This window comes from Ornithorhynchus anatinus, chromosome 16 (assembly GCF_004115215.2).
Source record: "Ornithorhynchus anatinus isolate Pmale09 chromosome 16, mOrnAna1.pri.v4, whole genome shotgun sequence".
Classification (NCBI taxonomy): Eukaryota; Metazoa; Chordata; class Mammalia; order Monotremata; family Ornithorhynchidae; genus Ornithorhynchus; species Ornithorhynchus anatinus.
This window is the reverse complement of record NC_041743.1, coordinates 8,106,460-8,132,960: the sequence shown is the minus strand read 5'-3', so window position 1 is coordinate 8,132,960 and position 26,501 is coordinate 8,106,460. Positions and strand designations below refer to the sequence as shown.

The 26,501-nt window shown below is 48.4% G+C and overlaps 1 protein-coding gene across 5 annotated transcripts in view; it reads left to right on the top strand.

Moving 5' to 3' along the window:
- The window catches only part of LOC100085206 (protein transport protein Sec16B), a 45,165-nt gene extending 18,966 nt beyond the window's left edge, over positions 1-26,199 (top strand). For all 5 annotated transcript variants that reach the window (XM_029080600.1, XM_029080597.1, XM_029080599.2 and 2 more), the window contains 18 exons: positions 2,428-2,563; positions 3,742-3,975; positions 4,524-4,621; positions 6,346-6,427; positions 8,259-8,376; positions 9,231-9,342; positions 11,726-11,831; positions 13,081-13,221; positions 14,196-14,309; positions 16,531-16,594; positions 19,205-19,429; positions 20,035-20,102; positions 21,422-21,562; positions 22,109-22,207; positions 22,311-22,413; positions 22,503-22,567; positions 23,450-23,551; positions 24,951-26,199. In XM_029080600.1, coding sequence (XP_028936433.1) covers positions 2,428-2,563; positions 3,742-3,975; positions 4,524-4,621; positions 6,346-6,427; positions 8,259-8,376; positions 9,231-9,342; positions 11,726-11,831; positions 13,081-13,221; positions 14,196-14,309; positions 16,531-16,594; positions 19,205-19,429; positions 20,035-20,102; positions 21,422-21,562; positions 22,109-22,207; positions 22,311-22,413; positions 22,503-22,567; positions 23,450-23,551; positions 24,951-25,025 — 2,083 coding nt within the window. In that variant the 3' untranslated portion in view covers positions 25,026-26,199. The remainder of the gene's footprint in view (positions 1-2,427; positions 2,564-3,741; positions 3,976-4,523; positions 4,622-6,345; positions 6,428-8,258; positions 8,377-9,230; positions 9,343-11,725; positions 11,832-13,080; positions 13,222-14,195; positions 14,310-16,530; positions 16,595-19,204; positions 19,430-20,034; positions 20,103-21,421; positions 21,563-22,108; positions 22,208-22,310; positions 22,414-22,502; positions 22,568-23,449; positions 23,552-24,950) is intronic.
- Positions 26,200-26,501: the final 302 nt, after the last annotated feature.

The following is a 26,501-nucleotide window of genomic DNA, read 5'->3' as shown; positions in this document are numbered from 1 at the left end:
TTAACAAAACAAATAATAGTAGTATTATTGTAGTATTCATGATAATGAAGATATTATTAAGGCAAGTATAAGTTTCCCTTGGCTGTGGATAGCAATGCCTGTCTATTCAAGTGACTGCATTAACTTGCTCCCTCCAACTCAGAATCACATTGTCCATTGTTCTTAATGCTAATTAATTAGCATTATGTGGAAGACCTATTGTAATTAGAAAATTGGAGATGGATTTACCTGGAATAATAATAATAATGATAGCAGTGGTATTTATTAAGGGCTTAATATGTGCCACATTAAAGCACGGGGGTAGGTACAATAAACAACAAGATAATCAGATCAGACGTTGTCCCCGTGTCCCAGCTTAGGTTCCCTGGGAGACCAGATGAAAAAATTAGGGCCCAGAGAGGGTAAATTACTATCCCAAGGTCACACAGCAAGCCAGTGGAGGGTTGGGAGTAGAATGCCCGTAGAAAATCCCATGCTCTTTCCACAAGGCTGGGGGGCATCTCTGACCATGTGAGGTCTATTGCTGGAGGAGTTATCAGAAGGAGGAGCAGAACACAGCACCCCTTCACTGCTTAAAGCTCACTGTTACACTAAGTTTCCTGGCAACAGTGAACTTTAAGCACTATAATTAGCTCCCTGAATAATGCTATTGAACTCCCGATGCCATGGTCCAAGAACCCAATACAATGGCAGGGCCAGAGGTAGGAAGCGAACACAGCTGGCTTGAGATGGGTTTAAATGCATTTTTGATTGTTTTTCACAAACCTACTGGAATTTCCTCCGGGGCGGTAGAATCGGTCAATGGTATTTATTGACCGCTAACTGTGTGCAGTGTACAATGTTGCACAGTTGGTAGGCACAATCCCTGCCCACAAGGAGCAAACGGCATATGGGGGAGACAGACATTACAATACATTAGGGATGGGGGAAATAGGAAAGTATAAGAATATTTGTGTGGCTTAGTGGAAGGAGCACGGGTTTGGAAGGCAGGGACGTGGGTTTTAATTCTGGCCACTTGCCTGCTGTATGTCCTTGGGCAAGTCATTTAACTTCTCCGTGCCTCAGTTATCTCATCTGTAAAATGGGGATAAAACGTGTGAGCCCCATTTAGGACAACCTGATTACCCTGTATCTACCCCAGCGCTTAGAACAGTGCTTGGCACATAGCACTTCATACCATAATTAATATTTACATATGTATCGTGGGGCTGGAGTGGGTACCAAGATATTTAAGGGGTACACAGTCGAGTTCATAGTCAACGCAGAGGGGACGGCAGAAAGAAGAAATAAAAGTCTTCCCTAAACAACAGTTTGGCCAACAGCAGGTACTTTCAGGAACCCAACTGTGGCTTTTGGCAAGGGAAATCTATACTCATTCAATCGCATTTATTGAGTGCTTACTGTGTGCAAAACACTGTAGTAAGCACTCTACAATATTGTTTAGGAGAGTGGATTCACCTGGATACAAAATGAAAACCAGAGTACTGTGTCGTGAATGTCCAGTCCCTGTGTGCACACCTGCCCCCTGCAGCATTCAATCAAGGAGAAGTAGCGTGGCCTAGTGGATAGAGCACAGGCCTGGGAGTCAGAAGGACCTGGGTTCATAATCCCGGTTCCACCACTCGTCTGCTGTGTGATTTTGGTCAAGTCACTTAACCTCTCTGGTTATTTTATCTGAAAAATGGGGATTAAGACTGTGAATCCTATGTGGGACATGGACTGCGTCCCACCTTGTATCTACCCCAGTGCTTAATACAGTGCCTGGCACATAGTAAGCGCTTAACATATACCATAAAAAAAATTAAAATCAATGGCTCAACATTTGTATTCGTGAACATCTCTGCTCCAGGCCTGCCTACAGAGGAAATCCCAGTACAGTTCACTGGTGCTCTAGATACGTATGTGTGTGTGTGTGTGTGTCTGCCTGTCTGTCTGTCTGTTTCCCAGGCAGTAGCAGACACATTACAAAGAATGTGTTTGGCCAGGCACCTACATCTGCTTGCTTAGCTAATCCCAGAGAGGAGGGGCTCCTCTGATTCCCCTCCTTCCACCAGTTTGATGGAGGCCTAAATACCTCTGGGGTTCTCTAGGCCTGGTGCCCCCATTCCCTGATTCACTCGGTGCTTTGAAGTAGCATGGCGTAGTAAGTAGGTAGAGCAGGGGCTGGAGAGTCAGAAGGTTATGGGTTCTAATCCCGATTCCACCTCTTGTCTGTCTGTGGCTTTAGACAAGTCGCTTCACTTCTCTGTGCCTCAGTTGCATCATCTGTAAAATGGGGATTGAGGCTGTGAGCCCCACATGGAACAAGGACTGTGTCCAGTCCGATTTGCTCATATCCACCCCAGTTCTTAGTTCAGCGCCTGGCACATAGTAAAAGTTAGCAAATACCATGATAATATAATTGTCATTCTCCGGCTGTTACCGTAGGGAAGATGTGCACAAGGTGGATGTGATGACGTTTTGCCAAAAGAAAGCCGCTCTGTGTCGTGAGTTGGAGACTCCGAGGGGCAAAGAGTCAGCCCTACTCTGGCAGCTGCTGGTCCTCCTCTGTCGGCAGAATGGGGTAGGTCTGTGAGAGGCCTACCAAGCTCTCCTCCTGCTTCTCTATCATCTCTGTGAGGGCAGTGGTTCCTTTCTTCCTGGAGGTTTCCTGCTTTGGGGGTTGATCTGATTGTTTTCATCTGCAAGATTTTGAACTCTAATGTTCTCTCCCAGGAGCTCAGTACAGTGCTCCTAAAAACTCAATAAATACCTTTGATGATGATGATGGTAAGCTGGTCTTCCAAAGCTTCACTCCTAGTAGGGCTGGAAAATGCCTTGAAGTGTGGCTGAAAAGTCCCAAAATTGGGTCTTTCCGATCAGGTATTCCTTTGAATTTTCTCTGTCACTCCAAGCCCCATCCAGTCAATCAATCAGTGGTATTTATGGAATGCTTACTGTGTGCAGAGCATAGGGAAGCAGCATGGCTCAGTGGAAAGAGCCTGGGCTTCGGAGTCAGGGGTCATGGGTTCGACTCCCAGCTCTGCCACTTGTCATCTGTGTGACTGTGGGCAAGTCACTTAACTGCTCTGTGCCTTAGTTACCTCATCTGTAAAATGGGGAGTAACTGTGAGCCTCACGTGGGACCACCTGATTACCCTGTATCTACCCCAGTGCTTAGAACAGTGCTCTGCACATAGTAAGCGCTTAACAAATACCAACATTATTATTAGTAGTAGTACGAAGCACTTGGGAGATTCTTAAAACAATTTACAATTTAGCAGTCCTTACAATCCCATTTACTCTTCCCCCAAAAGTTCCTGTATTCAGAATGAGGCATTGGCACTTCCATTCAGTCTTCCCGGATCACCTTTTGGTTCCTGTCACTGAGACTCATGGCAGGACCGCAGTGGAAAATATGAAGTGCAGATGGGTCCCTCCAAAGCTAATCCCTTCCCTGTTGCCTCCCATCGCTGCCTATGTGGCTCCGGGCAACTCTCAGCTAGGCTATGCATCCTCTGGATTTACCAATGTTTTCTCCTTAGACGGGTCCTGAGCATCTGAGGCCATGTCATAGTGCAGTATGAGCACATCTGGGGGGTTGTACATGGGTGGTGGAGGGGTGGCGTGATTAGAAAGGATGACTTCATCTTCGCATGATCTAGCATCTCTGGACATGGAAAAGGGTAGGAACCAAATTCCTTTCTGCCGCTGGCCGATGAGATTGTTCCTCTCTCTCTTTCCCACCCCCCGGCTCGACAGTCAATGGTGGGATCGGACACAGCCGAGTTGTTGATGCAAGACTGCAAGACTTCGGAGAAATACAAGCTTCAGGCACCGCCGGCGGCCAACCTGATCAACCTAACAGATGAGGACTTGCTCAGGCACAGCTCTCAGACCCCGAATCTCCTCACCGGGGAAGTCCCACCCAGAGTGGCCACCCGGCCTCATGCTGTCGAGAAATTCACCAAACTTCTCTTCTATGGCAGGAAAAAGGCGAGTACTTCCGGCTTTCTGAGGCCTTTTCTTTGTGAAGCGACAGGAATGTCTGAGGAACTCCTGCCTGGAATCCCTGTGAAAATTAGCCGGTTGATGTCATGGTCTGTGTAGGGTCAACCGTGCTAAAAATTCTTAATATTTTAGTTTGGAGGTACCCCTGTTCTCCTACCAATTGGACTGCTTAGAGCTTGGCCTCAGAGATGAGAACTTCGAGCTGCTATTTTTTAAAAGCGGATTGTTTGGGGAGTTGTGGGGTTGATAGAAGGATGATCTCCTAAGGCTTAGTACAGTGTTCTACGCCACTTAAGAAGCTCAATAAATTCTACTGACTGATTGAGGAGGAATTAACTGCTTAGGGTCCAGAATGACAGGTGCTCCTCCTAGCCCTTCCTGCTTCACTTCTTGAGACCCTTAAGGAGTGTCTTCCTGAAAGTGTAAATTTTGTACTCCCCCAGGTTTTGCAGCTAATGCTAAATACGTGCCCACCATGGCTTTTGGGTGGGTGGAGAAGAAAGACACTGAACCAGATGTTTTCTTGGTTTCAGGAAGCCCTTGAGTGGGCCATGAAGAACCATTTGTGGGGCCACGCTCTTTTCCTGTCCAGCAAGATGGACCAGAGGACTTACACCTGGGTCATGAGTGGGTGGGTAGGGTCCCCTGGAGCGGGTTGCCCCTGGGCCCTGGCACCCTCCCTACCCAGTGTGAGGGTGGTGGGTGGGAGGTGCAGGAACCTCAGGGCCCCCAAGGAAATGAGAATCTGGCCAAGTCAGCTTTCCAGGAAACCCTGATCCTGCCTTTAGGAAATTCCCTTTCCTGTATATTAGACCCAACCTGAACTATCCAGGAGCTCCCAAGTCACACAGATCTAAGGACTGTCAGCAATGGTCTTCTATCCTGGATCTTTTGATGATGCAGTGAGGTGTCTTAGGGGCAGTCTGGAAGGAACTGACTGCTCCAAGCAAGGAGGCTAGAATTCAGTTTCATTGCCTTAAAAGTCTGGTTAGAGCTAGGGAGCCAAACCTCAGTTGAACTGGCAAAATCTCTTATTTGGCTCCATGTTGGATGGAAGAGGGTGCTGGGGCAGTTTGGGCTTTAGTTCCTCATGAGTGAACCTGAGTGATCCAGGCCGACAGCCTTGGGGAACTCATTTATTCTTCTCTTCAGGCCTGACCCAAGACAGGACTTTTTACCTTTTTGGGTCTCAGTTTTCCCATTGGTAAAATGTGGTTAGTAATTGCTTTTTGTTGGTTTTTTTCATATTTGCTAATACTTGTGTCATTTGTTAAGCATTTACTATGTGCTAGGTACTATACTAAGCACTGAGGTGAATAGAAGTAAATTGGGCTGGATGCAGTCCCTGACCCACCTGGCGCTCACAGTGTTAATCCCCATTTTACAGGTGAGGTAATTGAGGCACAGAGAAGTGAAGTGACTTGCCCAAGGTTACACTGCAGACAAGTGGCAGAGTCAGGATTAGAACCCAGGTCCTTCTAACTCCCAGGCCTGTGCTCTTTCCACTAGGCCATGCTGCTTCTCGGTGTAACCCATGTCCTCTGACTCCTGTCCTTTCCATCAAAGGGTTACATTGAGGATTTGTGAAATTGTGTAAGAGGTTTGTGGAGCTAAGGAACAGGAGCTGCTTAAGGAGGGGCGATCCTCCCGCTTCCAGCATTCAGTGCTGGTCATGGTCATCCCTTTGAACCTTCTCTTTGTGCTGAGGCCCAGTGAGTTGTGGAAAAAAAAATCTCCTGCTGGATGAAGCTTAAATCTCAAATCAGCTGTAGACCTTATTATATCCTTGTTAAACAAATTCCGTAGTTTGTCATCAGCAGGATAATTTCCGATCCTTTTTCCACGCCTCCCTGGTTACCGATAATGGCCATTTAGTGGTTGGGAGCACAGCACCACAGACGGAGACAGCTTTGGGATGAGCCAGAAAAGCGCCGTTCAGGGCTGAGCACTTGGCAACAGGAGCCGATGTGCAGTTCGCAGTTGGGGGCGGTGGAGGAGAGGAAAGCCAAGCTGAAGATCACCCTGCCGAAGGTCAGGAACTGGAGGACTGTTGGCCGGAGGGCTTAGGTCGGGCATCTTCAAAAGTACGGAAGCTCTAGGAAATCAAGAGATGCTAAAGGGGAGCAGTTCCTCTCGCGGTTGGGTTCCTCCTGGAAACAGAACTTCGGAGGGGAGGGGCCTAGTGGGGTGAGTCTCTGAAAGAGATAAAAAGGAGCAGCAAAGGCTCGAGTTCAAATTGGAGGGGTTGGCAATACTGTAGGTGGGGCTCAAAGAGCATGTTCCCCTATGTGCGATGTCTGACACGTAATCCCAAACTAACCTCCCCCCCGACCCCTTTCTCCTCTTCTCCTGCAGCTTCACCAGCACGCTGGCCCCCAGTGACCCCCTGCAAACTCTCTTCCAGCTCATGTCCGGGCGGATCCCCCAGGCAGCAATGGTACTGTGCGGGGCAGGGGGAAGTCACACTCTCCAGCATCCTCTGAGCTCAGGGTTGGATAGAAACAGAACCAAGGCACCTCAGTTTACTTAGCTGCAAGCTGGTGGACAGCACATGGCATGCTAATCATTCATTCATCCATCCATCATTCAATTGTATTTATTGAATACTTACTGTGTACAGAGCAATGTACTAAGCCCATCCTGGCACCTGGGTTTTTGGCCATGACACTCACTCCCCTGAGCCTGAGGGCCGTGACGATGGGGTCGGTTGATGGGTGCTAGACTCTCTCTTCGCGGGGCCGGCATCATGAAAAATCACATGGACAGACAACTTTATTGATAAGGGTTAGTATCAAGGCTGCTCTCTGACAGATAATCAATCAATCATTCAATGGTATTCATTGAGCACTTACTGTGTTCAGAACAGAGTAGAACTACGCACAGAACTATGTGTGTGCTAAGTGCTTGGGACAGTATGATACAATGGAGTTAGCAGGTACCTTCCCTGCCCACAGTGAGCTTATAGTCTCCGGGGGTGGGGGGGTGACAGACATTATATAGGTAAAGTTCTCTCTCCTTCACACACCATCTAGCAGAAAGCTTCTCTCCCAGCTCCACCCCAGGCCTGTCTGCTCATCCCATTTCAGGGCTACATCTGATCAGGGGTTACTCTTTCATCCCTTGTGGGACTTCAGAAAATCCCCTTGAGGTCCCTAAAGAGGGAAATCAGTGACCTCCAATCAGTGGTATCTATGGAGGGCTTACTATGTGCAGAGCACTGTACTAAGCACTTGGGAGAGTACAATACAACAAAATTAGCAGAAATATTCCCTGCTCATAATAACCTTACAATCTAGTGAGGAGTGACTCCATAATGGGCAAGAAGGAGGGTTAAATGGAGCCCAACTGCCTTTTTTAAAACAAAAAAAAAAAGCCAGTATTTGCTAAATACTCTGTGCCAGACCCTGTGCTAAGCGCTGGAATAGGTACAAGGTTAGACACGGTCCACGTCCCATATGGAGCTCACAATCTTAATCCCTATTTTATAGAGAGATAACTGAGGCACCTTTTCCAGCAGTGATGTTCATTAGGGCATTGCAAGCCACCTCACCTCTGTCTGCAGTGAAGCTGCTAACATTTCATAGACACTGCAGGAGAGCATGAATTTGAGCAAGGTACCTGGGAAATGGCGTAGGAGGAAGTGGGGAAGAACCAGGGGTTATGGGGATAGATAGGAGCAAGGGACTAACGTCTGAATGGCGAATAAATGAGAGGCAGTTTGACCTAATGGAAGGAGCATGAGGCTGGAAGTCAGGAGATTTGGGGTCTGGGTCTAGTCCCAGCCCTGTCACTGACCTGCTGTGTGTCCTTGAGCAAGTCACTTAACTTCTCTGTGCCTCCCTTTCCTCATCTGTGAAATAGGGATAAGATACATACCCTTCTTACCTCTGCGTGGGACAGAGAATGTGCCTGATCTGATTCTCTTGTATCTACTCCAGATTAAACACATAATAAGTACTTAATAAATGAGTAATAATAAGAACAATGATCCCGCCTCCCCGAGTGGCTAAAATCGCTTGGGCTGTCATCTTCATCCACTTCTAGGCTGTAAACTCATTGCGGGCAGGGAACAGGTCTACCAACTCTGTTATATTATTCTCTACCAAGCGCTTAGTACAGTGCCCTCAGTAAGTACAACTGCTTGATTCATCATCAGCCCAATTGAAATCTGTTTTGGTGTGAAAACTGCTGCAGGGCCCAGTGTGGACTGAGACACAGAGAGGGACAGCTCCACAGCCCCCTCCCCATTTTTCCCTGGTGCCTTTCAGAGCTGCGGGGACAGGCAGTGGGGAGACTGGAGGCCACACCTGGCAGTGATGCTGTCCAACCAGGCGGGAGACGCAGAGCTGAACAAGAAGGCCATCGTGACCATGGGCGACACCCTGGGTAAGGAGCAGCAGGCCCAGATGGATTCAGAGCTTCCCATCCTGCCCATCCTCTAACCCGGCCTGCCCGATCGATCGGCGGAAGCCGTGGAACTCTCAGCCGCCGAGGCCACGAGCCTGACGAGGCTGGGAGGGAGACGGGGTGCGGCACACGCATTCGAGGTTGAGAAAGTCTAGGGAAAGGGGTGTGGGACTCTAGCTTCCATCCCCGCCCCGGGGTTTTGGTGAGTCTGTGTTGTATCCTGCCAGAACTTCCTCCGGGGGTCAGGTGCTGCCCACCGCCGATCCAATTCCCCCAGAGGAAATCCCACTGCAGATGCTGGTGGTCTTCTGCCTGCCAACCCTAGAGAGTTATTCATTCATGCCGAGCTCCCATAGTACTTCAGTGTGCCTTGCCAGGCCACTTGCCCCTTCCCTCCTCTCTGCTTTGTTTGTGTGGCCCCTTCTCTCAGTGTTTCCTGCCTGTTTCATCCCATCTCCAACCCCCTCCTTCTCCCCGGGATGTGGGTGGTGAGATCGGGGACTTGTGGTCCAATTCGTATCCACAGCAATGGTCAAAGAGTGAAGCGGGAGAGGATTTGGAATCAGTTCTTTGCCTACCAGAAATACGTGGAAAGGGTGGCCTCCCCAACAGCCCCACCGACCCTCTTCCTCAGCCCTCGAGCTACTGCTCCACACTCCCTGGGGTTGCTGGAGTGTGCCCCAGGAAGGAGCAGAAGGAGAAGGGGGTCCCCGAGGGGGAAAAGCACTGGTTATCACCCCTGGGGAATTGAGACATGTTGCACCAACACTCCCCAGGCTCTGTGATCTGAATGCCTTGAATCTGACTGGACTTTGCTTTTCTCTCTCAACCAGCTGGGAAAGGCCTAGTGGAGGCCGCACATATCTGCTACCTTATGGCCCGCGTGCCTTTTGGTCACTATGCTAGGAAGACAGATCACCTGACCCTGCTGGGGAGCAGCCACAGGTAAGGACAGAGGAAAGTTAAGGAGAAGAAAGAGGAGGAGTAATAATGTTGGTATTTGTTAAGCGCTTACTATGTGCCGAGCACTGTTCTAAGCGCTGGGGTAGACACAAGGGAATCAGGTTGTCCCACGAGAGGCTCACAGTCTTAATCCCTATTTTACAGATGAGGTAACTGAGGCACCGAGAAGTTAAGTGACTTGCCCAAAGTCACACAGCTGACAAATGGCCGAGCCGGGATTTGAACCCATGACCTCTGACTCCAAAGTCCGTGCTCTTTCCACTGAGCCACGCTGAGTAGCCCCTGGACTTTTCAGTGAAAGACCTGCCCTGGTGGCAGGATATGATTTCTGCCTCCCTTGTCCTTTATTTAAGCTTTGACTCCCCTTGGGTCTCACAAGCATTTCTTAACTGTGACTTTACTATCCCTACCCCAAGGGTGACCGTTATCATTTTGGCAAGGCTGATAGTGAAGATGAGAGGTTGAGGTGGGAACCAATCTGTGCAAGTAATAATAATAATTATTAAGCATTTACTATGCGCCAAGAACTGTACTAAACGCTGGAATAGATACTGGGTGATCAGACCGGTCCCACAGTCCCCTTTCCATATGTGGTTTGCCACCTAAGGGGGAGGGAGAACAGGTATTTTGTCCCCTTTTATAGATGAAACGGAGGCACAGACAAGTAACGTGCCTGAGGTCACACAGCAGGCCAAGTGCAGGGCTGAAATTAGAACCCAGTTTCCACTAGACGAAACTGAGCCAGCCCCCGGTAATAATAGTAAGAACAATAATAATCGTGGCTCAGTGGAAAGAGCCTGGGCTTCGGAGTCAGAGGTTATGGGTTCGACTCCTGGCTTTGCCGCTTGTCAGCTGTGTGACTGTGGGCAAGTCGCTTAACTTCCCTATGCATCAGTTACCTCATCTGTAAAATGGGGATTAACTGTGAGCCTCACGTGGGACAACCTGATTACCCTGTCTCTACCCCAGTGCTTAGAACAGTGCTCTGCACATAGTAAGCGCTTAACAAATACCAACATTATTATTATTAATAATAATAATGGTACTTATTGAGAGCTATGTGCCACACACTTTTCTAAGCACTGGGGTAGAGACAAGTTAATCGGTTTGGACACAGTCCCTGTCCCACATGGGGCTCCCAGGCTAAGTGGGAGGAAGTGGGATTTAATCCCCGTTTTACAGAGGAAGCAACAGGCACAGAGAAGTTAAGTGCCTTGCCCTAGGTCATGCAGGAGATGGGCGGCAGAGCTGGGATTAAAACCCAGGTCCTCGGACTCCCAGGCCCGACATGCCCTCCCCCTGGGGTCCCGGCAGGCCCGGAGACTTCTGCCTGGGTCTGGGGTAGGAATGGAAAGGGGTAAGAATGGGCCGGGGCTGCATTTCGCCCTCCCCGTTGCCTTCTTCCCTCGCTCTGTCTGACTCAATAAATACTATTGAATGAATGAATGAATGAATGAATGAATGAATGAATGAATGAATGAATGAATGACCCACGCTAATTGTCCTCGGCTCAGAGGGAGCCTGTGAGGACCACGGGTCACCACCAGAGGGCGCCCGTTCCCCGACTCCACTGGCAAAGCTGCGCTGTAGTTACGCTTTGTGGCCACGGGGCGGAGCCCTGGCTCCACACTGGAAGGCAGGACCGGGTGAATTGAGGGAGGTCGGGGGACGGAGCTGTTCGGCCAACCCCTGGACGACACTTTGGCCTCTGCTTCTATATTCCCCTTTTCCCTCCCTCCCCTAAGCCAAGTTTACTTCCCCCTTTAAGTTGGGGCCCCGAGTGGTCACCCTTTTCTCCCCCCCACCCCCCCGCGTCATCATTTTCCTCTTCTTAGGGGTGAAAAACACGAGCCCCCCCTGCCCCTTTATGCCCTGACAGTCAGGGAGCCTTACCCAGCCTGGATGAGGCTGATTTCTCATTAGTTGTCAGCGCACTGTTTCCTGGTGTGCCCTTGGGATACACGAAAAACAACAAGGAGAAAACCTGTAGAAGGGGAAGCTTTGGGGCACTTCTCTGCCGGCTCCCGCCAGCCCTGTCCAACTCTGCAGGATGACGAAGGAAGAAGGGAAGAGTGGAGTGGGCTACATTCTAACAGCCCAGGAGAGAAAGCTTCGGTTTTCATTTGGTGTGCCAACCCCGCTTATCGCAGTCATTCTTGAGATGATAAGAGCCTACCTTCTCTGTACTTCAAGCTCAGTGGTCGGGGGGCAGCAACTTGGGGGATAGCACATCCCTCTCTTTTCCCAGACCGGGTCCCACTCACAGTCAGCCTCCGCTTCATGACTGAGAAACCAAGGGTCCCTTGGGGAAAGGCGGGGACCTATACGAAGTCTTTCTGTGTGACTTGAATGTTCCTGGTTTCAGTCAGGCGTTTATAAAATTTGCCACGATGGAAGCTATCCAGAGGACGGAAATTTTCGAATACTGCCAGACGTTGGGTCGTCCCAAATCCTTCATCCCTTCTTTCCAGGTAACTGAATGTCAAGACTGTAATGTGTTAAAATGTACCAAAGCCCCGGCCTGGGGACTGCCACTGATTATTCCACCACTGACTATTGCCCTGGTTGTCAGAGATGCGATGTGATGTGATTTTGAGTGCAGAACAAGCAGACCACTTGACTAACTCTTCCAACCAACTCGAGTGGCAAGAAGGTTGCAGAGCTCTCCATCTTCTCCTACTCCTTCCCGTGCCTCACGAGGATTGGTGTGTTTCGAGGTGAATCCAGAGGCTCTTTAGGATGAAGGATTTGTAGCACTGGCCCAGCTCCAACCACTCCCCCAGACATCTCTGCCTCGCTCACATCAGGTGGCCGGTACTCTTATGGACCCCCGAGCTCTGTCAGTGCACTTTAATTTTGCTTTTCAGCACCTGCTACTTCTCTAGTCCCAGAAGCCCCATCACCCAACCCTCTCAAATGAATCTGCCCATTGATCTTGATTTCCAGAACCAGTTTCACCCTTTCGGCATCTTGGGGATGCTGATAGCAGGAGCGTGTCAGTCACCCTGAGATAGGCTGATTTTGTGATGGAGAGAAATGAGTCTCAGAAGCAGTCATGATAGTAATAATAATAATAATGGTATTTGTTAAAGTGCTTACTATGTGCCAAGCACCGTTCTAAGTGCTGGAGTAGATATATGGTAATCAGGTTGCCCCACATGGAGCTTACAGACTTAATCCCCATTTTACAGATGAGGCACAGAGAAGTCAAGTGACTTGCCCAGAGTCATCAGACCCACTGGGACCTGGGCTACAGTCAAGCTTGTCGGTTTTCTGGACCTCTAGATATCATGCATTAATGATATGCATGATTAATATCCTCAGGAGGCTTGGACAATGAGCTGCTACAGGGCAGTCATCATCATCATTACGATCATTATTGTACTCACTAAGCGCTTACTATGCATCAAGTGTTGAGGCAGATACAAATTAATCTGGTCAGAGACAGTCGCTGTCCCTTTGGGACTCACAGTCTAAGTAGGAGGGAGAACGGGCATTGAATCCCCATTTTGCAGATGGAGACACTGAGGCACAGAGAAGTGAAGTGACTTGCCCAAGGCCACACAGCAGGTAACTGGAAGAGCCAGATTGAGAATCCAGGACCTCTGACTCCCAGGCCTGGACTCTTTCCACTAGGCCGTGTTGCTCCTCCACCCTTGCTTCGAGAAACCACTGCTCCAGTTCTCTGCCTTTTCTCCTATCCCCGGCCCCTTTGTGCAGGTCTACAAGCTCATTTACGCCTCCCGCCTGGCCGATTATGGGCTCACGTCTCAAGCCTTATATTACTGTGAAGGGATCAGTTCAGCACTCCTCTCCCAGACCGAGAGCAAGCACCCGGTGCTGTTAGTGGAACTCATCAAGGTGAGCCCCCTCGCCGCATTCTCATCACACATTTCATCCGGGAATCGACACACAAGTCACTGAAAATCCACCTGGGTGCCGGCGGCTACAGCAGGACCGTTGTCTCAGATCACGTATGGCCCACTTAGAGTCACTGGGCAGAGGCTGGAGGCCGGGTAATGGGAACTGGTGGGCAACCCCGGGGCCACAGAACCCTCCCTCCCCACAAAGCTGATCTCCCGCTGCTCCAGGATGGTGGAACCACAGTCTTCGGCAGCACCTAGCCTGATTATAAAAGGCCGGCTCTTGGAAAATACATTTTAGCAATTAAAATAGGAAATGATCCTTATTAAAATGCTTTTAAATGCATGGAATATTTTATCACATGGGGGATACAGTTAAGAAGAAAACAAAAACAAATCAACCCACTGTTCCCACGAAACAGCAAAATAGTAGTTACAAATAATAGGCGAGGAATCTTCTAGTTGGGGGTGGGGAGGGGGAGCCTGCTTACCTTGAATTTTCAGTTTATGCTAATAAAGTCCAAATGCTGAGGCTTTTCCTGTCAGAAACCGACACTATTGGTGGATCCGACCTCGTATAGCCTGAGGTTCCTGCCAAAGAGTTGGAAGTTAATTGGGGCGTGGAGGGGGCACTTAGATAACCCTCATTTTCGAAGGGGAGGGTTTACAACATACCTTCTGAGTGCTGTGCTGTGGCTGCTGAATTTGACTACATGGGGATGACTTAGCTCATCGACTGAGTAGTGGGGTTATTGCTGCTAAGCCAGGTGTCTGGGACCAGGAGCAATCCATTTCTGGTATTATTTCTTCTATTATCTGCAAGGCTGAATAGTTATTTTTTTCTTGATGTTCAGGTGTGGAAGAGCAGAACTACTGACTGGTCCATTTCTTTTTGGGAGTGGTGTTCTTTATCTTCGTATGCTAGTGATTTATGCATCTGTGTTTCTCCATCTCTTCCTTTCCCATGCACAGTTAGCAGAACGACTGCAATTGTCGGACCCCCTTCTTCTGGAAAGACCTCGACGAGGGAAGACATTGGAGCCAGATTGGCTGGTCCATCTCCGAGACAGACACAAAGAGCTTGAGGTCAGTGTGAGGAGTGAGGTCAGTGAGGCAGCGTGGGCTGGTGGATAGAGCATGAGCCTGAGAGTCAGAATGACCTGGGTTCTATTCCCGATTCTGCCACTTGTCTGCTGTGTGACCTTGGACAAGTCACTTAACTTCTCTGGGCCTCAGCTACCCCATCAGTAAAGTGGGGATTAAGACTCTGAGCCCCCTGTGGGACAGGGACTGTGTCTAACCCAATTACCTTGTGTCTACCCCAGCGCTTAGTTCAGTGCCCTGTGCAGAGTAAGCACTTAACAAATACCATATTAATGATGATAATAATAATACCTCATCTATAAAATGGGGATGAGAACTGAGATTCCCATTCGGGTTATGGACTGTGTCCAATCTGATTAAGTTTTACCTACCCCAGTACTTAGTACATTGCTTGGCACGCAGTAAGTGCTTAACAAGTAGCATAATTATTATTATTATTATTATTATATTCCAGGGCTTAGTACAGTGCCTGGAATATAGTGAGCTCTTAGTAAATACCATTAAAAGAAATTGTGTCCTGGACTTTGTCCACCCTGGGAAAGGGTCCAGAGAGAGGTTGGGGGGGGAGGGGGACGGGGCGGATTCCTGCTGGACCTCTTGCTCCCCTTCCCCTTCAAGTAATGCTATTGTTGAAGTGCAACTCTCTTCTCTCTCAGAGCCTCAGGTAGCCACAGCACAGATATTGTCCACCAAAGGTCCCTCATCCTCCATGGCTCTGGTGGGATGGAACAGTCATCCTGGGAAATAGGGGTGGGGGGAAGGGGATATTCCTTCGCAACAATACAGGTGGAAACTGAGTGTAGACTCAATGCTTAAGATGGCCTGCTTGCTGCGACTGGGTTACTTCCCTGCAATTTGGAAAATCCCCCAGAGATTTCCTTTCATTTCCCCTTTAGTCTGAAACACTCCTAACCCTGGAGGTTTCAGGGACTTAAGAGTTAGCAGCTGCCCCATTCCAGGCCTCAGTTGCACTGTTCATCCACTGCAAGCAGTGACAGTGTGTTCAGAGTAGGTCTGGGGGCTGGAGGACCTGGGTGGGCTCTATTCCCAGCTCTGCCACTGGCCTGCTGTGTGACCATGGGCAAGTCATTTAGCCTTTTTCTGGGCCTCGGTGTCTTTGTTTGAAAAATAGGCAAAAATGGGGTTAAAATATTCGCCTTCCCATACCTTTAGGGGAATGTTGTGAGACCAAAAACAAGCTATGAAATGTGAAAGCACTTTGGGAATTAAAACCCTGTAGAAAATTAAGGTATTATTATAGTTTCCCAGATGTTCCTGACAGTGGGAAGAGCGCCAAGGACCATCAGAATTAGACAGTTGGGTATGTCCTCTAGCCTGCTGGAGACAGCCTCTACATTAACTGTCCGCCTCTTTCCTGAGAAGAGAATGAAGTAAACATTTTCTTCTGAGAAGCAGCATGGCCTAGTGGAATGAGCAGAGGCTTGGGAGTCAGAAGTACTTGGGTTCCATTCTTAGCTCTGCCACTTGTTTGCTGTGTGACCTTGGGCAAGTCACTTAACTTCTCTGTTCCTGTTACCTCATTTGTAAAATAGGGATTAAGACTGTGTCCAACCCGATTTACTTAGATTCAACCCAGTGCTTAGTGCAGTGCCTTGCACATAGTAATTGCCTAACAAATATAACTATTATTATTATTCTGAAGACAGTTAATAATAATAATTGTGGTATTTAAGCGCTATGTTCACACTGTATGCCCTAGGCCACGCTGCTTCTTGTTCTTTAATCATACCTACATCCCTCCACATCCCATAGCCCCTAATCCTCAATTATCCAAATTCTTAATGGCCTCTGGCTTTTCTACCTGGGAATTGATGCCCTGAAACCCCACTGTTTTATTTTCAACTAAACGAGGAATGGGACTGAGGTCTGCATTGTGGCAGCTACCGTCTCTTTGGTCGGTCACCTCCTGATAAGTGATTTCAGCCGCTTGTCTCTGCTGTGATGGTTGCCAGGAGAGTAGAAGAGCAGAAGCGAAGCTCGGGTCAGTACCCGGGGGCTGCTGTCACCTGCCAGCGACCCATGGATGTTCCAGTTTAGTGTCAATTACCTTTTGCTAGTCACTACCGCAGTGACAGTTCTCTTCTGCCTCCAAATCTGCAAGCTATTCATTTGGGTCTCTTTCTTCCCCCACTCACCCCACTGCCCTGTTCAAAGCTGCTCCGTTTTTCTTTTTTACAACAAGGTGGAAAAACACAAGGAAAGCCGTGGAGAATACAACCCAGCCATTTTAAGAATCAGCGAATCAGGTACCCAGTTCTCCAGTCACTAGAAACAGCCAACTCTCAATTATTCAGGAGTCGACCATCCATTGAGCGATTTTCCCAGAATGTTTTCCTTCACCTTCCCCTTGCAGCCGGACTTTGGGGCATTTTCCTGCTCTTGATCTCTGCCTCCAGAAGACAGGAGAAAAGCGGTCCATTCTGCCCCTTGTTAGCAGCTGTGGTAGAAGGTTTTGCTGGAGAGGAGGATACAGCTATTGGCTAAAATGGGGAAGCACTGTGGATTTTCGTTCCCCTTTTCCTCTGTTATCTCAGGGTATCAGGAGTTAGCTGGGGGCCTGGCCTGTAAGAAAGCAAAACTAAAAACTAACTATGATCAATTAACCGACCAAAAGGGATAACCAGATTTCTAAGAGAGGGTGGGGTGGCTGCCATCTTCACTTTTGAAGTCATGGTGTCATTTTTTTCGAGAGCTCAAAGGGGAACAAGATTTGGGGATTCTTGGGGGAAGGGCCAATAATTCAACCATATAAAGGAGCATGGGGAGGAAGAGACGAGAGAAGGGGAAAAAAGAAGGAAAAAAGGGAGAGTGAGAGAGAGAGAGGTAGAGTACAGAGGGTGAAGTATATGTGCCGAAAAGAAGGGCACAGACACAATGAGGCAAAGACAGCAACACTCAGGCACCCATTTAGAAACACAGGCCCTCACTGAAGCAGGTAACTTGGCACGGCGGTGGGAGAAAGGAAGAGAAGCAAACTACGGCCACGTAGTCATTATTGCCACTGACTGCAGGGAAGGCCACAGGTGCTGGACAAACTGGGAATTCCAGAGAGCAGCAGTGGTCTTTCCTGTCATCTTCTCTGACATCTCTGCTGCTCCACTCCTCACTGGGTTCCCTGCTATCACTGTGGCCACAATAACCAAAAGTCACCTTTGTGCAGGGTATGCTAGTCATCTTTTAAGAGAAGGACCAGAGGGTGGAATCCATTAAGATCTCACTCCAATGCAAGCTGGCTGGCCAAGTTAGCTTTTCAGGGACCTCATTCTGGACAGGAACTCATTTTGAATTGAATCACACTGTTACCCCCAACATGAGGGAAAACACTGGGCTAATAAAACAAATTCCCTTGCCCATTGGATCTGAATACAATTTGTTCCCTCCACTCCAGGAACAGTGCTAAATGTGCTTCCAACAAGGTTAGTTTCTCACTTTAAACCTTTGGATGGTCTCCCATTGGTGAGGGGGACAACACATTTTTTTTACCCATGCCTCAATTAGTTGCTGATTGCTAATTCGCAGATCACAGTGGCTTGCTGCCACACAATCCATTAAAGGTTTTCATCAAGATTTTACTGAACTTTTCAAAGGCCCCAATTCCAGATTGATTGCTCATCCCTGGTTTTTTTGTTATTGACTTGCCGTCTGACCTTTTGGAAGGCTCTGAACAAGATTGTCGCCTCAGTTTTCTCATCTGTCAAAGGCGATAGATACGGAAGAGTAGTGACGGACTCCGTCTAGGGCTGGAGTCACGAAGGGACCAGCAAATCTTTCTCTACTGAGTGCACATGGAATTGTTTTGGGAGGAAGGGGGCCATGGACTCCACTTGCTATTCTCACCCTGGGCCTCATTCAGAATGGGCTCTAGGTTGGCCAGTTGTCTGTTTTTCATCTGGTCTGCCCTCCGTCTAGTGTGGGTTGGCATCTTTATGTCTGATATTTATATTTTCAGGACTGAGCCTCCCTCTCCACCAAGTCCCACTGCCCAGAAGTAGCGGCCATGTTCAGAGGGATCTGGGAGGGGAACCCAGTCACTCTGGAGCAATTATGGGGGTCAGGACACCTCAGAAAATCACTTTAGGTTTGGTGGACTTCCACAAAACTGGCATCTGTATGACATCAAACCATTAGGCCGCCTACCCAGAGATCCCCAAGTGATGTCGAGTGTGATTCAGGGTCTGTTTTTTTAGAGGGCTGCTACTAGCCACCTGAGGTGACTGGAGGTGAAGTGTGTTTATGGTGAACAGCTAGTGTTATGTTATGCCTCACTTACAGTTTTGATTCATTTTCCCCAGTTTCAAGCTCCTTCCTTATCCCTTCAGGGAACTTTCCAAGGGTAAAAAGAAGTCTAGGCAGTTTTCCGGCCAACCCCCATGCAGGGGGTGGTGAGAGTGGGATGCCTGGGGAATCTGGTCTGGGCACAGCTCGGAGAGCCACCAGGAGCTCCAGCCAATGAACCACTTGGTTTTGGTCATATCAGTCAATTAATCAATGGTATTTATTCATTCATTCATTCAATCGTATTTATTGAGTGCTTACTATGTGCAGAGCACTGTACCAAGTGCTTAGTAGAGTACAGAATTAGCAGAAACACCCCCTACCCATAATGAGCTTACAGTCTAGAGGGGCCCCCTGAGTGCTTCCTGGAATTTCCACTTCTGCCAGCACCCATGGCCTACAGTCTAAAGTCATACCTGATCAGAGTCTATTTTCTGAACTTGCCCGAGGTGCAAAAGCAGCTAGTTTTGCCACCATGACTGGGATGCGGAGTAGAGGAGGCAGCCTTCAGTATCTCCCCTGCTCTGGTTTTCTAGTGAGAATGACCATTCTGTGCTCTTTTCTTTCCCTTTTCCCCTCAGATACTACCGTGTGCCAAGATCCTGGGCAGTCACGCCCCCAGGTGTATCCCTCCTACGTGAAGCCTCTGCCTGCGGGACAGAGCCGCAACCCGCCAGGCCTGTGGGAGCACCACCCTTCCTCTCAGCCAGGCCCCCGTCCTGTGGGAGGCCAGCCGGGCCAATCCAGAAAATCGGGGCCACTATATGCCACGCCTGAGGTCTACCCTCCTGCCTCCAGCCACATGGGTACAGTTATTGGCTAAAATGGGGTTAGTCTGTGGATCTGAGGGGGTAGAGGGAAGTTTGGGAAGACGTCTGAGGAGCTGAATGTAAATATCTCCACCGGAACAAATTTGGCTGAAAGTGACTGCTTTGAGAGGAAGGTAGATTGAAATGGAAGACTCCTGCTTTTTGTCCTTTGGGGCTGAGGCTCTCCGGGGCCCTTTAGGGTCTGGTTAGGTGAGGTTGAAGGGTTGGACTGAGGCAGGGCTGGAAATCATAGAGAAGTTCACGTTAACTCCAGAGTTCTGCCTGCTAGAGTTGGGGGTGCGGGGGAGTGGGCAGAGATTTTATCTACAATATAAAAATGCATCCAGGGAAACTAACTGGAGGAAGCTGAGGTCTAACAATCACCCTCTGAAACACTTGGATCCAGTGGGAGAAATGGATCTGACTTGAGGGGGGTAGGGGGACAGAAAGGGAGGAGGTGTACATGTGCATGTGTGAGCATGTACAAGTTTACATGTCAGCCTGTACTTAAATTCTGCCAGCTCAGTGCCTCAGGTGTGGCACACTGGTCCTTCTTAGGAAGGCAAAACCCTAAGATTCCACCTTCTGTCTTGGCACCACAGGGGCCGTCCTGACTTCACCAGAAAGAGTCCAGTATTCAGAAGCTCCCAGCGTTCCTTCAGAATCTCAGGTGAGAGAAGAGGACTCAGTCAAGGGCTTATCCCAGTTAGAACTGTTGCTTCCTGAAACAGATGCCTTTGGAAGAGGTCTTTCTACTCTGCCATAATAACGGCACACTCTCAAGGACTTCCCTGTCCTGTCCGTGCCCTATCCTCACCTTCCTCTGCCTCCCTCTTCCAGGAGGCCCTCTTTCCTGTCACTGTTTCCTTTTTCTCTGACCCTTCCCCACTCCCCAGCATACTTGGTCTTGTGGTTATTGAGGAAAGGCAGAGGGAAGGAACTGTGTTCTTCTTACATTCTCTTGTGCTTGGTTCCTATAATACAGCGCTCTGCACACAGTAGGTGCTCAGTAAATACTGTTTGACTATAGTAATAATTGTGGTATTTGCTAAGTGCTTGCTCTGTGCCAAGTACCATATTAAGCACTTGGGTAGAAACAAGGCTATCAGGTCAGATAGAGTCTGTACCACATGGGGTTCACAGTTTTAGTAGGAAGGAGAACAGGTTTGAATTCCCATTTTACAGATGAAGAGATGGAGGAACAGGGATGGTCATCCCCACAGCTGAGTCATGTTCAGTTTGGTTTGGCCTACGGACTTGGAGAGCCAAATTTGCTGTGGGGAGCAGGTGTAACACATTATTATTACTACCTTGAGGAACCTTGGCTGCAGTGGCCTTAGGGCACATTTTCAGCTTCACTCGTGATTATTGTTCTTATTAATATTTAAGAACTTGCAATATGAAAAATCTGTACTAACTGTAAGGACAATTACTTGAAAATGAACTCAGGCAGGGTCCCTGGCCTTCAAGAGGCTCACAGTCCAAGTGGGAGAGTAATAAGAATATAATCCAAACAATAACGAAAGGAGGTTAAAAGGCTACAGTCCAAAATACTAACACTAAAACATTAAAGTTAAATGCTTCTTGGAGGGTTTGGGTATTCACCACTTCTTACCCAGGCCTCACTTCCCAATGCCCTTCGAATTCATGAGATATCTGCTGTTGGCCCTCCACACCTGGGCTGGGTGGCGGGGGGAGGCTGCCCCAGCAATTGGACGGTCTCCAGGACATCTAGGAATCCAATGGCTTGGAGGTGCCGGACCACACCAGAATGCATATTCACCCTCTTTGGCCCTCATTGAGATTCATTTGATTTTCTTTTGTCTTTGGGCTTCCTCTTTCTTCTCTCCAGCTACAACTCTGAATTGAATATCTTGTGTTAGTGGACTCACCATCTGGATTTCTCTCTAAATAGTGGCTTAATAGCTCTTTTTCATCCCTTCCCCACTCCTTCTTACTGATGGAGTCATGCTTTCTCTGTAATTCTAGTCCTCACTGATACCCAGGGCCCGCAGCATCTCCAGGACCTCCACCATCTCCTTGGAGGAGGAGGACAGGGAGGGGATGGACTCCGTGGATGATGCTGAGGAAAAAGCCCTAGGGACCAATGGAGTGGAAGAAAATAGCAAGGTAGGTCATGGCCTATTCCTGCTTTAATTTGCCCCAGAGTCTGAGCGGGGCATCCCACCCCTCTCATTTCCTGGGCCTAGCTCAGCCCTTCCTTGAATCCTCAGGAGTGCCTTCCTTCTCCCCTGACAACCATGTCAGGAGGACAGTTGGGAAAAAAGTTGAATCTGCTGCTTTCTTCATACCACACTCCTCATACACCATACATTATATATTCCTGGTTCCCCTCCACAGAGGATCCGGGGATTGCCTTGGAAGCTCTAAGGAGAGATCACAGTTCTCCTGGACTCTGTCCTGCCATTTTTCTCTTCTTGGCTGAGGGTTTGCAGTGAAGATTATCACTCTCAAGGCTCCGGTCACATCTTGTCCTAAAGAGTGTTGTTTTTGTCTTAAGTCCCTGCCCCCTTCCCAGATGGAAGCCTGGAGCCTGTTGGCTTCCAGGGGCCTTACTTCTTGTCAGTGGCATTGTGCCATCCAGGGCAGGGTTAGCCACCATTTGGGACAGGTAAATGGCTCTGAGGGCAAGAATAATTTCTACTCCCTTTTCAGAGCTTGGGGTTTGGCTGGTTAAGCTGGTTCCGATCCAAGTCTACCAACACTGTGGCACCTATTGAGGAAAAGAACTCCTGGAATGGCTCTGAACCTGAGGTAAATTCATTAGGGTTGAGGACAGAAGGAGGCTACCACTTGGGTCCCTGCCCTGCCCTTCTCTGCCCCTCCTTCTAATGAGGTGTTTTTGTTTTTTTATCAGACACTGTTCCATCCCCAGGAAATGACTCCAGCTGCTTCACTGTCACCCTTTCTGTCCCCTTCACTACCTCACTCAGGGGCCAACCCATTCTCCAGAAGTGAGAGTAAGTAGGGCAGAGCTTGGGGCACTCCAGGCAGCGGGCATCCTTGAGTTTGAGGCGGTTGTGGACTCTTGTGATTTGTTGTTTCTCAGACGGAGCCATGAGAGTTGGAGATAAAGCTGTGGGCTTACAGGCTGGAGGTGTGCCGATGACCGAGGTGAGGAGCAATAGTGAATTTCCCTTGTTTGTGAGTTTCCTTTCTCCTTGTCTGGTTGCTGGCTTTCAGCTAGGGAAGGGTGAACACAACCAGGGAAATGACCCTTAATCATTGGGGAAACCATGATGGAAAGGTCATTTGGATGAGGCCAAGAGTCCTAGAAGGGTTCATTCCTCCACCCCACCTCCACCCCAGTCCCTTAGATGGTGAATCTCTTGAGGGCCAGGGACCAGATCTAAAATTCACCCATGCATTTTTTTCCTAGCACTTTGTAAAGTGCTCCGTACAAAATAAGTTCTGAATAAATACCATTACTCCCAAAACTCCCAAACCCCTTCACTACTGCCTATATAAAGCTGCTGCAGAACTCAAACTGGAGTCTTAACCCTCTGTAAACAACTACACCATTGAGCCTTGGCCCAAGCTCTGGAACCCAACTGCCTGGATGGGGGATCAAGGCTTTCCTTGACTGATTCTACAAGCTGGGGTTTGCCAGACTTTGAGGCAATGTTGGCAGATATTTGTCTTCTAATTTGATCCACAAGATTAGGGCCCCTCCTACCTCTTAGTTGAGAACAGAGTTCAGGCCACCTAGAAGTCCCATGGATAAGGTTTAAGTGTATGCATGTATGTGCATTTGAGCATGCATGGGCACAAATATTGCTGCTCTTTAAGCCCCAACATGGTGCCTTTACTGAGGAGGCTGAAGGCCCTCTCAGAGGCCCTGCTTGAATGATTATTACAATTTCACCATTTTAGTTTGGACGGGAAATTTCTGAGACTCACAATGAGGTGCTTCATGTACCCCCTCCTTCCAGGTCCAGCCTGTTCTTTTTGCCCTGATCAGCTGCTGATTTTCCTTTCCATATTTTCTGGTTTCAGGGTATCTCCCGTGATTTGTACTTTGGCCCTAGGACTCTACCTCCTCCTCCTCCTCCTCCAGTCGGGGCTGTCCCTCTCTACAACCCCTCTCAGATATCACAGGTGAGTCTGTTTCTTCCACATCCTGTAGCAAGCAGTCTCCCTGTGGTTACCTGCATAGAGGGGGTTCTCAGAGCCTACAGCACGTGGGCTAGTGGAAAGAGCAGGGGCCTGGGAATCAGAAGACCTGATTTCTAAATCTGGCTCTGCCACTTGCCTGCTGTGTTTGTGCCTGTTTTACTTCTCTGGGCCTCAGTTCCCTCATCTGTAAAATGAGGATTTAATACCTGTTCTCCCTCCTACTTGGGCTGTGATCCCCATGACAGGCAGGAACTGTGTCCAACATGATTACCTTGCACCTACCCCAGCACTTACAACAGTGGTTGACCTGTAGTAAGTACTTAACAAATACCACTATTATTATTGTTATTGGGAACCTGGAGACAAATGAAGATTTCAGGTCTCGGCTGAGAGGGTGGGTTTCAGGATCCTAGGCCTAGTAATGGGAATGGAAGGGGGGCATTTTGATGTCCCCACCGAAAGATTGCAAAAACAACCTGCCATTTTGGTTCTGGTGAATATCTCCTTATTTATTCTGAATTCTTTCTTAAAGTTTAAGACCTGGCATTAGTGGTAATGGTTGTGGTAACTGCGGTGATGGGTAGGTCATCAGGGACAAAGGTAGAGTCACATGATGGGTCTGAGACTATGGGGGAGTACTTCTTCCATTCCCTTCTGTGTCTCCCTGACTCACTCCCTTTATCTTGACTCTATTTATTGCCATTGTTCTTGTCTGTCTGTCTCCCCCGATTAGACTGTAAGCCCGTCAAACGGCAGGGACTGTCTCTATCTGTTGCCAACTTGTTCATTCCAAGTGCTTAGTACAGTGCTTTGCACATAGTAAGCGCTCAATAAATACTATTGAATGAATTCATCCCCTTTCCTAGTCCCACAGCACTTATAGAGAAGCAGCGTGGCTCAGTGGAAAGAGCACGGGCTTTGGAGTCAGAGGTCATGAGTTCGAATCCCAGCTCTGCCACTTGTCAGCTGTGTGACTGTGGGCAAGTCACTTAACTTCTCTGTGCCTCAGTTTCCTCATCTGTAAAATGGGAATTAAGACTGTGAGCCCCACGTGGGACATCCTGATTCCCATGTGTCTACCCCAGTGCTTAGAACAGTGCTTGGCACATAGTAAGCGCTTAACAAATGCCAACATTAATTAATTAATTAATTAATGTACATACCTGCAATTTATTTATATTGTCTTTCTCCCCCTAGACTGAAAGCACACTGTGAGCAGGAAATGTCTGTTGATTGTTATATGGTATTTTCCCAAGTGCTTAGTACAGTGCTCTGCACACAGTAAGCGCTCAATAAATATGATTGACTTGATCTAACATCGGAAGATTGTGATTCTTTTTTCGAGTGAAATCCTCTTTAATTCCTGTTTCTTCTCTCACAGCTCACCTCTACCATGGCCACAGGGCTGAATCGGACAAGCCGCCTTGCCCAGAGACGCTATCCAGCTCAGCCGTGATGAGGACCATTCACCCTTTCCTCCTGTCCCAGGCTCCTTTTCCAAGGACTTGCTCTTCGGGTTTATCCTCTTCCAGGCCTGGAATAAGTGCTGCTTTCACATCTGGTTTATTCTCCATCTTTCCGCCACCCTGGCCCCATCTGGTCTGTGACTTCAAGAGGCTGAAATGGTCTTTGCCCAGTGATCACAGAGAGAGAGGGAAAGAGAGAGAGAGAAAGTGTGTGTGTGTGTGTGTGTGTGTGTGTGTGTGTATGTGTGTGTCTGCTCCCGTGTCTGAACTGCAGTAAGCAGCTGAGAAATGGTTTCACCAAGGGGAAAAATACTTCAAGCAAACATGTACCATTAAACAGGGAACAAACACATTGACAGCATCCTGCCCCATGGGACAATGGAGGACGTTTTGCTTGAGACATTTTGACTCAACTGGAGTAAAGCCCAGTGGGTGTCCTACTGAAGAGAACATTCCTGAACTGATGGGGAGATTCCCATGAATCCCAGCCATCCCTAAGATCTCAGCATAGGCAAAGGCATGGCACTATGTGATCGTGTGGGAGAAAAATCTGAGATTGGATTCTCCTCCCTATTGTCCTATCCACCCTCTTACCATTCTCCCACTCAGCATGAGCTGGGAAAGTTTTTGGTTATTCCGTGTCCCATTTTCTCTCAAGTTCATAGTTTATTCTTGTCCCTTGAAATGATGCTTTGCTCTAGGGGTATATATTTATGGTGGTATTTTTACAGACAAAGGGCTTTTAGAGTCATCGAGTCCCAATTCCCTCCCAGACCTTTTCTCTGGTGGCCCTATTTTTCCCTTTTCCAGGCTGACGTGATGTTGAGATTGCTCGAGACACACCGTGCCATTGTAATGATTGCCTCCAAGTGTAAGGTCGACACAGGCCTTGATGGACTTGGGGCAGAGGAAGCTGGAGAGTAGGGGAGACACAGAGCATGGACCCCTGCAGCAATGCACGTGCCAGGACTCTTTATAGCTGTAGCAGTGGGTGTGTAGAAGTAATGCACAGAGGGATTGGAGATTTCTGGGTATCATGGCCTTGAGGGTCACCCTGCAATAATCTATGAACTCTTGAAGACAAGGAACTCTAGATTCATTCTTTCATTCAATAGTATTTATTGAGTGCTCACTATGTGCAGAGCACTGTACTAAGCACTTGGAATGTACAAATCGGCAACAGATAGAGACAGTCCCTGCCCATTGACGGGCTTACAGTCTAATCGGGGGAGACAGACAGACAAAAACAATAGCAATAAATAGAATCAAGGGGATGTACATTTCATTAAAACAAAAGCAATAAATAGAACCAAGGGGATGTACATCTCATTAACAAAATAAATAGGGTAATAAAAATATATACAAATGAGCGGACGAGCACAGTGCTGAGGGGAGGGCAAGGGACGGGGGAGGAGCAGAGGGAACCAATGCTTAAGTGGCTTGGTGCAGGTGGTTGCAAAATCAGT